This window comes from Oncorhynchus nerka, linkage group LG7, assembly GCF_034236695.1.
Source record: "Oncorhynchus nerka isolate Pitt River linkage group LG7, Oner_Uvic_2.0, whole genome shotgun sequence".
In the NCBI taxonomy this organism is placed as follows: Eukaryota; Metazoa; Chordata; class Actinopteri; order Salmoniformes; family Salmonidae; genus Oncorhynchus; species Oncorhynchus nerka.
Genome location: NC_088402.1, coordinates 56861257 through 56874984, shown reverse-complemented (window position 1 = coordinate 56874984; position 13728 = coordinate 56861257). Strand labels below are relative to the sequence as shown.

At 45.1% G+C, this 13728-nt stretch overlaps 1 protein-coding gene across 6 annotated transcripts in view; it reads left to right on the top strand.

Annotated features, from left to right (window-relative positions):
* The window catches only part of LOC115132029 (voltage-gated potassium channel subunit beta-2-like), a 113340-nt gene that overhangs the window by 87216 nt on the left and 12396 nt on the right, over nucleotides 1–13728 (top strand). For 3 of the 6 annotated variants that reach the window (XM_065020656.1, XM_029664213.2, XM_029664215.2), the window contains 4 exons: nucleotides 1162–1206; nucleotides 5121–5164; nucleotides 5392–5478; nucleotides 6052–6096. In XM_065020656.1, the coding sequence (XP_064876728.1) occupies nucleotides 1162–1206; nucleotides 5121–5164; nucleotides 5392–5478; nucleotides 6052–6096 (221 nt within the window). The remainder of the gene's footprint in view (nucleotides 1–1161; nucleotides 1207–5120; nucleotides 5165–5391; nucleotides 5479–6051; nucleotides 6097–13728) is intronic. The other 3 variants (XM_029664217.2, XM_029664214.2, XM_029664216.2) reach the window with 1 other exon arrangement.

Sequence of the window (13728 nt, the reverse complement as noted above, 5' to 3'; positions counted from 1 at the left end):
AGCTGCAGGGACTGGGAGACTAGTCAGGATCGAGGCAAAGATGAACTGAGCAAATTACAGAGAGAGCCTTGATAAAAACCTGTTCCAGAGAGCTCAGGACCTTAGACTGGGGCAAAAGTTCACCTTTCTACAGGACAACGACCCTAAGCACACAGCCAAGACAACGCAGGAGTGGCATCGGGACAAGTCTCTGAATGTCCTTGAGTGCCCCAGCCAGAGCCCGGACTTGAACCCAATCGAACATCTCTGGAGAGACCTGAAAATAGCTGTGCATCAACGCTCCCCAACAAACCTGACAGAGCTTGAGAGGATCTGCAGAGAAGAAGGGAGAAACTCCCCAAATACAGGTGTGCCAAGCTTGTAGAGTCATACCCAAGAAGACTTGAGGCTGTAATCACTGCTAAAGGTGCTTCAACAAAGTACTGAGTAAAGCATCTGAATACTTATGTGAATGAAAGAAAAATGGGGGGGTCAACTAACTGAAACATTGGTTTAAATTCCACTGAACACATTGTCTTGAGCATACAGGAACACCATTGTCTAGTCCACTGCACCTGTCAAATCTCTCTCTCAAATTTCAAAAATGTTCTGTCTCAGCAGCTTTTTTAAGGGAAGATGGAGGAGATTGCTAGTGGCCAGACTGGTTTGTTACTCCTGTATTTTTGTTATTTTATGAATGGTGAAGTGCACTTAACGCTAGCTATCTAGCCTGCAGGGTATGCCGGGTAGTCAATGGCATTGGATGGGAGCACTGAGGGGGAAACAAACATGCTTCTCCCCCACTTCTGAAGAAGTACCCTGCTAAAGCCCACAGCCCTTCTCCTGTTTGATTATCATCAGAGGCAGCAGCAGGAATCAAGGTTTTCCTAAAAAGTGCTATTTATTAGTTGCTTTTTATTTGTTTGCATAATCAGTTACATAATCAGTCAACAATTACTATTAATTAATTACTGCAAGTTAAAAAAATAACACACCAGATGAAATAGGTTCAGAATGAATTGTTTTTCTGTCAAATCGTCATTGGGGCCAAGGGGACTTAAGTGCAGAAGAATTATAATTAAATCATTCTGAAGAATTATAACATAATGCACTGGATCTCCCATTTCCAAGTCAGAATGCTCACCATGCACCTGTCCCTCAAACACTTCTCTCTCCTTACAGGCGCTCCACTTTGGTCATCACCACCAAGATATTCTGGGGAGGAAAGTACGTATTACACTTTTTTTAAACCTTTTTATTTATATATATATATGTGTGTGTGTGTGTGTGTGTGTGTGTGTGTGTGTGTGTGTGCGTGTGTTAGAGGCAGTATTGAGGCTGTATGACTCTTAATTGTTTTCCTATGAGGAAACAGGGTCGATCCCCTCCTATGAGAATGCCCTTTCACTGAGGATCAATTAAAAGGGCATTCATTAGTGGCTGCTTATAAATAAATGAATGATATGTACCCATTGATTCTTGAAGAATATAACGTATAAATGCCTCATGAGTATCAGGTATCAAGGTAAGACCCAAGTGTAGACTATGTGAAGTAACAATGTTTATTGTAACAGCAGGGGCAGGCAAATGACAGGTCAAGGCTGGCAGGGGTCGATAATCCAGAGTAGGAGCAAAGGTACAGGATGGCAGGCAGGCTCAGGGTCAGGGACAGGCAGAGTTCAGTAATCCAGAGGTGGAGCAAAGGTACAGGATGGCAGGCAGGCTCAGGGTCAGGGACAGGCAGAGTTCGGTAATCCAGAGGTTGTGCAAAGGTACAGGACGGCGGGTAGGCTTACGGTCAGGGACAGGCAGAGTGGTCAGGCGGGTGGGTACAAGGTCAGGACAGGCAAGGGTCAAACGCCAGGGGGACAAGAAAAAGAGAGGCTGAGAAAAGACAATAGCTGACAGGACAAACAAGATGAACTGGCACAGACAGACAGAAAACACAGGTATAAATTCCCAGAGGATAAGTGGGGAAGATGGGCGACACCTGGAGGGGGTGGAGACAAGTACAAGGACAGGTGAAACAGATCAGGGCGTGACAGTACACCCCTCCCTCTAGGGATGCCACATGGTGTTCCACCTGGGCGGATACTTGGTTGACTATGGTGCCGGCGGGGAAAGTCGGCGATAATGGAAGGGTCCAGGATGGATGTCTTTAGCGGGAACCCAGCACCTCTCCTCCGGGCCATAACCCTCCCAGTCAACCAGGTACTGGAAACCACTGCCCCCGTGGTCAAACCCTCAGGAGGCGTCTCACCGTGTACGCTGGCTGGCCATCGATGACACGGGGAGAGGGATGGGCCTAGAAACAGAAAACAAGGGGGAGTCAGACATGGTTTTGGCTCTAGACACAGAAAAGGTAGGAAAAATACAGAGGGTATAGGGCAACAGAGGATGAACAACAGAGGGGCTAATGATCTTGGAGCGGGGGGAAAGGTCTCGGCTTCCGGGGGTGTAGCCGCGGCACTATAGCGACGTGCCAGCGCCTCAGGCTTGAACTTCTTGGATACCGGTTGGTGCTGTGGAAGCGAAGTGGCCCGGGCCTTACTAAACCCCTCACGGAGGTCCTGGTACTCTGCGGAGCTGGCAGAGAGGTCCGGGGAAATTTCCTAGGAAGACGTCCCGGGGCAGGCAGAGCTGACTTCAGGCAATGAGTGTGGCAGGACGGGCTCCAGCCCAGGACGTGGCACCAGTAGCCCAGTCAATGGAGAGATTGTGTTACCTGGAGCCAAGAGAATCCCAATACCATGGGAACTAGCAGAAATTGTATCGTCTCGCTGTGGTTCCCCGACACTCGTAGGTTGACGGGGTGGTTTGGTGGGTAACCTGGCCTATAGAGCGCCCGTCCAGCGCCCTAACACCCATGGGAATGGGGAGGGGTTGAGTGGGGATACCCAGGTCGGACGCCAGGGCAACGTCCATGAGACTCACATCGGCCCCTGAATTGATGAGTACCTGGAGAGACTTGGACTGGTCGCCCCACAACAGGGTGGCATGGAGAGTAAGGAGAGAAGAACAATTATCTTTAAGACCCACTAGTGTACTCACTCCAACAGATGAGCTAGGTCTCTTAAAGGGACAGGTAGACACAAAATGACCGGTAGTACCGCAATACAGACAACTCTAGGTCACAAGTCTGCGTATGCTTTCGGCTGGAGACAGCCTAGACCTGCCGAGCTGCATCAGCTCGGGAAGAGGTGAATCGGCAGTCTCCGGAGGCTCTTGGAGGGACTCGGGGAGGCTCGGATCCGCTCAGGGACGTAGACAACGGGGACTTCCGGAGTTCATCAGCTGCAAGGTGGGATCCCTGTGTGAGTGATTGGGACTGCAATCGGACCTCTTCCGCAATCGGACCTCTACGTTCCTGTAGCCGACCATCAATCCGGATGATTAAAGCGATGAGTGAGTCGAGATCTGTTGGTAGTTCTCGGGCTTCCAGCTCATCCTTTATCTCCTCCGATAATATGGGAATTTGTCGAACAGTGGTTCCAGGTACCCACCGCTGCTAGCGTGCGGAACTCCATCGCATAGTCTGCAACACTGAGGGTGTCCTGCCGAAGCTGGAGAACTTCCGGGCAGCCTCTCTCCCGGACAACGGAGCCTCAAACTTATCTCACCTCTGCCACGAATACCTCCAGACTGAGGCAGATGGCGGATTGTTTCTCCAACACCGCCATGGCCAGGGAAGTGCCCTCCCGGACATCAGCGTAATAATGTACGCTACATTCGAGTGGTCTGAGGGGAACGAAGAAGGCTGTAGCTCAAACGAGGGAGCACTGGGAGAGAAAGGCCCGGCAGGTTCTGGGATCTCTATCGTAGCGCTCCGGGGGAGGTTAGCGGGGTTCCAGGGAAACCGGGGTGACGGCGCTGCTACCAGCCGAGTTAGAGGGTCTGTGAGGTTACTGTTGTGGTAGGCTGCCTAGTAGGCAACCCACGGAATTTCTCCCGCAATGCGTCCAAGACTAGGTCGTGTCGTTCGGCCACGGCCTGGAATCCTTCCATCAGACCACAAAGCAACTCCTCGTGCCTACCAATGGTGGCTCCTTCGGAGGAGATGGCGTTGCAGAGCTGGACCAAGTCTACTGGGTCAGTCATGGCCAGTTTGTACTATCAGGTATCAAGGTAAGACCCAAATGCAGACTGTGTGAAGTAACAATGTTTATTGTAACAACAAGGGCAGGCAAACGACAGGTCAAGGCAGGCAGGGGTCGATAATCCAGAGTAGGAGCAAAGGTACAGGACGGCAGGCAGGTCCAGGGACAGTTTAGTAATCCAGAGTAGAAGCAAAGGTACAAGATGGCAGGCAGGCTCAGAGACAGGCAGAGTGGTCAGGCGGGTGGGTACAGGGTCAGGACAGGCAAGGGTCAAAAATGAGAAAAAGAGAGGCTGGGAAAAGACAGTAGCTGACAGGACAAAGGCTGCTAAGCTTGACAAACAAGACGAACTGGCACGTACAGACAGAAAACACAGGTATAAATACCCAGAGGATAAGTGGGGAAGATGGACGAGGGGGTGGAGACAAGCACAAGGTCAGGTGAAACAGATCAGGGCAAGACAAGAGCTTGGTTCAACTGTCGTACCCCATCAGAACTCAAAATATAAGCTTATTTCACTCGAATGTTTGTAAAAAAATATATATTAAAAAATAAATGTAAACAACCACTGTATAGCCTAAAAACATGGATGAAACTATAATTTTGATAACATGGATAGTCAGTTCTTGCATCCATAGCGTGGTCTATTGATTTGAAAGCGGTTAGATTTCTCCAGCCCATCCCTCAGGTTTTACTGAAACAGTTGCAGGGAGAACACTTAGTCAATGTTTTAATTAAGAATTGCTGCTTGAATGGTCTTGCCTAGCACTGACAGGAGGCACCAATTCAACTTTAACACGTTTCTGTCTTGCATTATAGAGATGGATAGAGGGCACATGCTGCACCTGCTAAAACATGCTGTGTGTCAAGTGTGCCCTCTATCTATCTCTATGTCTCACATTCAACCCACCAATATGGATCGAATACAGTGAACATCTGTACTGTATCAGTTACAGTATGACATGTGAAACTGAATTGTAGCACGGAGTTGTTAAACGTCATGATTTTACATCCTGACAAGGGCATTTGTTGTTTGCTTATCAGAGCAGAAACAGAAAGAGGGTTGTCCAGAAAACATATCATCGAAGGTAAGCCATTTTAAGCCATTTACATGAGTTATTATTACATGGACAGTGTGGTAGCCTATATACTTGCAGGATATCAATATGACATTTGGATCCAATCCAGTCATTCACTACATTCAGTACATCCTGTAAATACAGTGCATAAATGAGAGCATTAAAAACAAACAAGATTCTGGCTTTAATGTAAAGTATTACCGTTATCTTGATGGTCTTTGCCCTATATAATGCAGGACTAAGGGCATCGCTAGACCGACTGCAGCTAGAGTATGTGGATGTCGTTTTCGCAAACAGACCAGACCCCAACACACCTATGGAAGGTAGGCAGCACTCTTCTTTGAATGCTGTTTGTTTACATTCATCTGTGGTATGTTCAGTGCTGCGCATCTGCTGCACCGTGACATATTCTTGTCATAAACAGACCACCTTGCATCCAGTGGTGCAGCGGTGTGGTAATAATGTTCGGCCAGGCTAGAGTCTCATGCGCACATATTATCTACAGACAGATAAATGGCTCTGTGGTTTGGACCTTAAGGTTACATTTACTTTTATTGGGTACATAAGTCTTAAGTTTTTCGAATCCTAGATGTAGAGATAGGACACAGTTGACAGCTCAAACATCCTCTTTGCATACCAACTGCAGTAATATATGATTGTCTAAACCCAAACCTACCGAACAGGGGCATGGGCAATGGATGACAAATTTCTAATCCTGTCACTGATTGAAATGGTCAGTAAAGCATTGTGAACTTTGAACTTGAGCTCAGTCAGTGCATGATGGGGCTCGCTGTATTGGGCTGTGGCTCCCACCCTGCAGGCCCTTATGTATACTTCCAGATGTCATTCATTCACAGACTGGTCAACGTCTTCACTCTCTTTGTTTTTGTCACCAGGAGACCCATTTCACACCTCAAAGTCCAAGACATTCATCATAGAAGGTACATGGTACCCTTAGTCAAAACAAAGTGTTCAATCAAACACCCCTTTAAACGAAAGGCATTTTATGGCAGTGACTTGATAAAAGTAGTCCTCCCTCTGTTATCCTACCATTTAAATCCATAAAATGTTGGACTTTTCGTAGTGCTAGCACAAAAGGGTGGTCTACTGTATGTAGTAGATTGATTGAGTGTTTGATTCATATTTGATAACGTTACATCTTGTAAGTACATTTTGGAGAAATTCACAGAATTTCATGGATCCCTCAATCATTGTAAAAAAAAACAAAAAATCCGTAACTTGTTTCCTTTCTCATTTTCACTTCAAAGCTTTTTTTTCTCCTCATGTTTTCACCATCAATTCATGAGTATAACCGATATGTTTAGTTGACAGAAATAAATAAACTGTTTCTGGGCTCATAATGCCAATAATGCCAATGTGGGCAGTTTCAGTCATCTTGAAAAGGCAATTTCCACTTTTTGTTGTTGGAAGAAATGACACTTAAAGATGTCCATTCTCTCCCCGACTGACAATTGTAACCAAAATATGATGTAATCCTTCCAGAATCCTTTGATTTACTCAGTTGGGTGTCTTTCAATTTCTCTCTCTGTTTCTTGTCTCTCTCGCTCACTCGCTCTCTCCAACTGTAACTTATGCCAGATGAAGGCAATTATGTGGAGTTCCATACCATATAGAAAGAAAATCAGGATATGAGGTGTACCAAGCCACGTGTACCATTACACTAGTCATAAAACATTGTGAAAGCCCCATAACAAACCATTCCTGACCATTACTGTTGTCGTTAGCATCACTCATCCCTCCCATTTCTCATACGACTGGCTTGGTTTCCTTTTATTTTGCAAGATGGCCGCTGTCGGTGCTGCTGCGGCTTCCATTGTGAACGCTGTCTTGACTGCAGTGTCTGTCTCTCTCTTGCCTGAGCATGCAACCCATCAGGGCTTTGTTCCAGCCAAGCAGTAACCCAATTATACAAATCAGAGTCTTGATTAAATACTAATTAATGGGTGGAATAGGTTTTATACTTGGGTGGAACAAAATTGTGCACCCATATGTGCCATAGGAGGGAAAGAATGCATACCCCCAGGCTAGATGATGGTTTTGGAACCACTGAAGCCTTATTCACAAATCTTCCTTTTTTTCTCTTTATAACAGTTAAAGCCTGTACAGATATAACAGCCGAGAAGAGACAATACGTTTTTATGCAGTTTTAGAACAAAGTTTGCTTGATCTGAATGGTCTAGTTTTAGAATGTCTAATTTTGGCTGCTGGAGTTTACAGAATTCAACCTGTCAAAACTTAGCTAAAGACTTGAGACGAGACTGGTCCGTTTAGCCAATCAGAAAACAGTATGTTGACATTCTGTTTTAGCCAAGCAGGTAGGTAGCTAGCCAAGCAGACAGCTAGCCAACTATTTTGCTCTAGCTAGCCTAGCTTGCTGATATATCTCTGACAAGTTACAAAGTGTGCCCTGTTTCTGGTGCATGTATTTTCATGATACTTGTTTGCTACAACAAGTGGTAAACTGTCTCAGAGTTTAAAAAAAATCTGAATGCGCATCTTTAGTCAGCTGTTCTAAAACACATCATTTTAAAACGGGCTAGTTTTTTTCTCGTCTCCTCTCTCCATATGTCAGCGTTATATCTCAGATAAAATAAAATATCATTTTACAGCAGGTAGAAAAGGTGCAGTGAAATGCTTGTGTGCTAGCTCCCACAACATTGCAGTTCAATAATCAATATCAACTATGAAAGGACATTTACTGAAGTAAATGTGGTGTGCTTGCTAGTCTTGAATTCTTTATGGTTGTGAAATAGTAGTATTAGTGGTAGTGATGGCAGTAGTGATGGTGGTAGTAGTAGTAGTAATGGTAGTAATAGTGTTTTCATAGGCTGTGTTAGCTATAGTGACCTATTTTGGAGTGGTTTGTAGGCGTGGAGCTATTATAGTGGGTTATAGTGGGCTAGTATAGTAGGCTAGAGTACTATATCATCATAAGTCATATCATATATTTTTAAGCTGTCAATGTTTTAGTTGTAACATTCTGTAAGTTTTGTGCCAGTTATTTCAGTTTAGAATGTTGAAGCCTGAATTCCACCATTGAAATAAATGGGGATAAGACAAGCTTCATAGTTTATAAAGTATGAATGGTATCAAAAAAACGGTGTTGAAGCCATCTATGTTGAGTCTGTCTCCACATGTCAACATTGGGGTGGTGTTTGTAGCTGAAATGGCTCAAGAGCAGTGGTGAATCCAAATGTTGCCTTTGAAGTCTATGGAGCTTTTATGCAAATATAAAACTGTTATAGTTTCCAAAAGCACATGCAATCTAAGTTGAGTCAGTCTGTACATGTCAGTATTTGGTTTGGTGTTTGTGGCGTTAACGGTTCAATTAGTATTGAAATGTGTTCTTTAGGATGTCTATTGATAGTATTTTTTTCCTATGAATTAATGTTGGCTAATCCAAATTCTTCGCTTTAAGGCCTTTAAAGCTTTTATGGACATTTTAAAATGGTTGTAGTTCAAATAGTATAAATTGTATCAAAAAGCTGTATTCAAGCACACTATTCCAGAATGGTGTCGACGTTTTTGAGTTTGAATGGCGTTTCTAGCTTAAACCATTGAAAACTAGCAGCGACTGGTATTTCTTCCATTAAAGTCTATAGCCCCTAAAATATATTTGGGTTTATGCAAATATGGTTGCGGTATGAAAAGTATAATTCGTATCAAAACGTTTTCTTCAAGCAACAGTACCAGTGGCAATCTGCACGTTTTAAAGTTGCTTTGGTGTTGGTATATTTAACGGCTCAAGAGTATTGGTGAATACAAATACTTCCCATTTAAGCCTAGGTACCACCATTAAACAGTAATAGTTCAGAAAGTATACATGGTATCAAAACGCTGAATACAAGCAACCTATTCCAGACCAGTCTGCACATTTTAAAGTTTGAATGGCGTTTCTTGCTTAAACGGTTGAAGACTAGTTAAGGGCTACATTTTTTACCATTCAAGTCTATGGCCATTGAAATGCATTGGGATTTATGCAAGTATGGTTGTAGTGTGTAGTGTTTTTTCAAGTGCACTGCAGATGGTGAGCCTACACGTTTGAAAGTTGTTTTGGTATCGGTAGATTTGACGGTTTTGACGCTACATGTGGCCGTGGAGAGAATAATAATAAGAAGAAGTTTTAACAGTTTCTAAAAATGAACTTGTAATATAAGAGTTATTATGCATAGTAATAGCCAGATATGTACACAATAGGATCTACACTATAGATAATGAATGTGCTATGTCAAGTACAACTGTATTTACAAATATAAAATGGGTAGTATCTTGGTCGCGGTGTTGAATAAATAATATATACTAGAGCAGCAGTGTTGACTGTGTGTGTGTGTGTGTGTGTGTGTGTGTGTGTGTGTGTGTGTGTGTGTGTGTGTGTGTGTGTGTAACCTTCAGAAATGATTCACACCCCTTGTCTTTTTACACATTTTGTTGTGTTACTAGGTGGGATTAAAATGTATTAAAAAAAAAAGTTTGGTCAATGATCTACACAAAATACTCTAATGTCAAAGTGGAAGACAAATTCGAACATTTGTCAAAAATGTTTGAAAAATAAAACACATATAGCTCAATTATATAAGTATTCAACAGTGATTACAGCTTTGAGTCTTTCTGAGTATGTCTCTAAGAATCAGAGAGGTGTGGGGGTCTGCCATAATCGACATCCACGTCTTCAGTGCCCGGAGAACAGTGGGTTAACTACCTTGCTCGGGCAGAACAACAGATTTTTACCTTGTCAGCTCGGGGATTCGATCCAGCAAGGTTGCCTGTATCTTTGTACTGATTGAGTGCATTGATACACCATCTAAAGTGTATATAATAACCTGCTCAAAGGGATATTCAATGTCTGCTTTTTATAAAAAATGTTACCCATTTACCAATAGGTGTCCTTCTTTGCGAGGCATTGGAAAAACCTCCCTGGTCTTTCTGGTTGAATCTGTGTTTGAAATTCACCACTTGACTGAGGGACCTTCAAAATAATTGTGTGTGTGTGGGGAACAGGATGGGGTAGTCATTTAAACACTGTTATTGCACACAGAGTGAGTACATGCAACTTGCCACCACCCCGCTGACCGAGAGCTTCTGGTCAGCGGGGTGGTGGCACCAGGATCCTCATCTCTCCCAAGTGGTCATTCTCTCTTTCTCCCCTTACCCATCTGTCTATCGCCTCCTTTGAATTCCATGCTGTCACAGTTACCAGCCCTTTCAAGCTTAACATCCTTATCATTTATCGCCCTCCAGGTTCCCTCGGAGAGTTCATCAATGAGCTTGATGCCTTGATAAGCTCCTTTCCTGAGGACGGCTCACCTCTCACAGTTCTGGGCGACTTTAACCTCCCCACGTCTACCTTTGACTCATTCCTCTCTGCCTCCTTCTTTCCACTCCTCTCCTCTTTTGACCTCACCCTCTCACCTTCCCCCCCTACTCACAAGGCAGGAAATACGCTCGACCTCATCTTTACTAGATGCTGTTCTTCCACTAACCTCATTGCAACTCCCCTCCAAGTCTCTGACCACTACCTTGTATCCTTTTCCCTCTCGCTCTCATCCAACACTTCCCACACTGCCCCTACTCGGATGGTATCGCGCCGTCCCAACCTTCGCTCTCTCTCCCCCGCTACTCTCTCCTCTTCCATCCTATCATCTCTTCCCTCTGCTCAAACCTTCTCCAACCTATCTCCTGATTCTGCCTCCTCAACCCTCCTCTCCTCCCTTTCTTCATCCTTTGACTCTTTATGTCCCCTATCCTCCAGGCCGGCTCGGTCCTCCCCTCCCGCTCCGTGGCTCGACGACTCATTGCGAGCTCACAGAACAGGGCACCGGGCAGCCGAGCGGAAATGGAGGAAAACTCCCCTCCCTGCGGACCTGACATCCTTTCACTCCCTCCTCTCTACATTTTCCTCTTCTCTCTCTGCTGCTAAAGCCACTTTCTACCACTCTAAATTCCAAGCATCTGCCTCTAACCCTAGGAAGCTCTTTGCAACCTTCTCCTCCCTCCTGAATCCTCCTCCCCCCTCCTCCCTCTCTGCAGATGACTTCGTCAACCATTTTGAAAAGAAGGTCGACGACATCCGATCCTCGTTTGCTAAGTCAAACGACACCGCTGGTTCTGCTCACACTGCCCTACCCTGTGCTCTGACCTCTTTTTCCCCTCTCTCTCCAGATGAAATCTCGCGTCTTGTGACGGCCGGCCGCCCAACAACCTGCCCGCTTGACCCTATCCCCTCCTCTCTTCTCCAGACCATTTCCGGAGACCTTCTCCCTTACCTCACCTCGCTCATCAACTCATCCCTGACCGCTGGCTACGTCCCTTCCGTCTTCAAGAGAGCGAGAGTTGCACCCCTTCTGAAAAAACCTACACTCGATCCCTCCGATGTCAACAACTACAGACCAGTATCCCTTCTTTCTTTTCTCTCCAAAACTCTTGAACGTGCCGTCCTTGGCCAGCTCTCCCGCTATCTCTCTCAGAATGACCTTCTTGATCCAAATCAGTCAGGTTTCAAGACTAGTCATTCAACTGAGACTGCTCTTCTCTGTATCACGGAGGCGCTCCGCACTGCTTGGATTGCGTCCTACCTGACAGGTCGCTCCTACCAGGTGGCGTGGCGAGAATCCGTCTCCACACCACGTGCTCTCACCACTGGTGTCCCCCAGGGCTCTGTTCTAGGCCCTCTCCTATTCTCGCTATACACCAAGTCACTTGGCTCTGTCATAACCTCACATGGTCTCTCCTATCATTGCTATGCAGACGACACACAATTAATCTTCTCCTTTCCCCCTTCTGATGACCAGGTGGCGAATCGCATCTCTGCATGTCTGGCAGACATATCAGTGTGGATGACGGATCACCACCTCAAGCTGAACCTCGGCAAGACGGAGCTGCTCTTCCTCCCGGGAAGGACTGCCCGTTCCATGATCTCGCCATCACGGTTGACAACTCCATTGTGTCCTCCTCCCAGAGCGCTAAGAACCTTGGCGTGATCCTGGACAACACCCTGTCGTTCTCAACTAACATCAAGGCGGTGGCCCGTTCCTGTAGGTTCATGCTCTACAACATCCGCAGAGTACGACCCTGCCTCACACAGGAAGCGGCGCAGGTCCTAATCCAGGCACTTGTCATCTCCCGTCTGGATTACTGCAACTCGCTGTTGGCTGGGCTCCCTGCCTGTGCCATTAAACCCCTACAACTCATCCAGAACGCCGCAGCCCCTGGTGTTCAACCTTCCCAAGTTCTCTCACGTCACCCCGCTCCTCCGCTCTCTCCACTGGCTTCCAGTTGAAGCTCGCATCCGCTACAAGACCATGGTGCTTGCCTACGGAGCTGTGAGGGGAACGGCACCTCAGTACCTCCAGGCTCTGATCAGGCCCTACACCCAAACAAGGGCACTGCGTTCATCCACCTCTGGCCTGCTCGCCTCCCTACCACTGAGGAAGTACAGTTCCCGCTCAGCCCAGTCAAAACTGTTCGCTGCTCTGGCCCCCCAATGGTGGAACAAACTCCCTCACGACGCCAGGACAGCGGAGTCAATCACCACCTTCCGGAGACACCTGAAACCCCACCTCTTTAAGGAATACCTAGGATAGGATAAAGTAATCCCTCTCACCCCCCTTAAAAGATTTAGATGCACTACTGTTCCACTGGATGTCATAAGGTGAACGCACCAATTTGTAAGTCGCTCTGGATAAGAGCGTCTGCTAAATGACTTAAATGTAAATGTTATTATGCGACTTAATAAGCTCATTTGTACTTTAGGCTTGCCATAACAAAGGGGTTGAATACTTATTTCTCAACAAAGGGGTTGAATACTTATTTACTCAAGACATTTCAGCTTTTCATTTTATATTCATTTCTAAAAATGACTAAAAAAAGAATTCCACTTTGACATTGTGTGTAGGTCAGTGACACACAATCTCAATTGAATCCATTTTTTAATTCAGGCTGTATCACAACAACATGTGGAAAAAGACAAGGGGTGGGAATACTTTCTGACGGCACTTTAGGTAACTGCTGTTTGACTTGACATGAAACTAAACTAGAGTATAATCCTGGGGCTGAGCTAGTGCTTGTATGAAATGTGTTTGTAGAATGAAAAAATCCCCTATTGACTGAGTTGATTGAAGCTCAATGGTAGTGGCCCCTTGTAGTTACATGTAACAATGTCAAATTTTGGGTCGAGTTATTAAGTCATTCACAGTTGTCTTTCAAACGTGTAATTATAAAACAGTTACATAGTGGAACAAGAAAATGTGTAAAAACATATGACAGAATCTTCAGCAATTGGATGTGTAATTATACATTCCCTGTTCCAATTGTGTAATAACTGATAGCGCTACAACCTTATTACATATATTTACAGTATAACACCTATGTAATTACTATGTTGTTACTTCAGTTATAACTGTAATTACATAGTAATAGGGGAAACATAAAATACTGAAAATCTCATTATCTGACAGCATGACATGTTTAAAATTAAATTGTGCTGCCAGATTATGAGATTTACAGTACTTTTTTTTGCACAGAGCTGTTCTCTTTAAAACATGCTTTTAAAACAG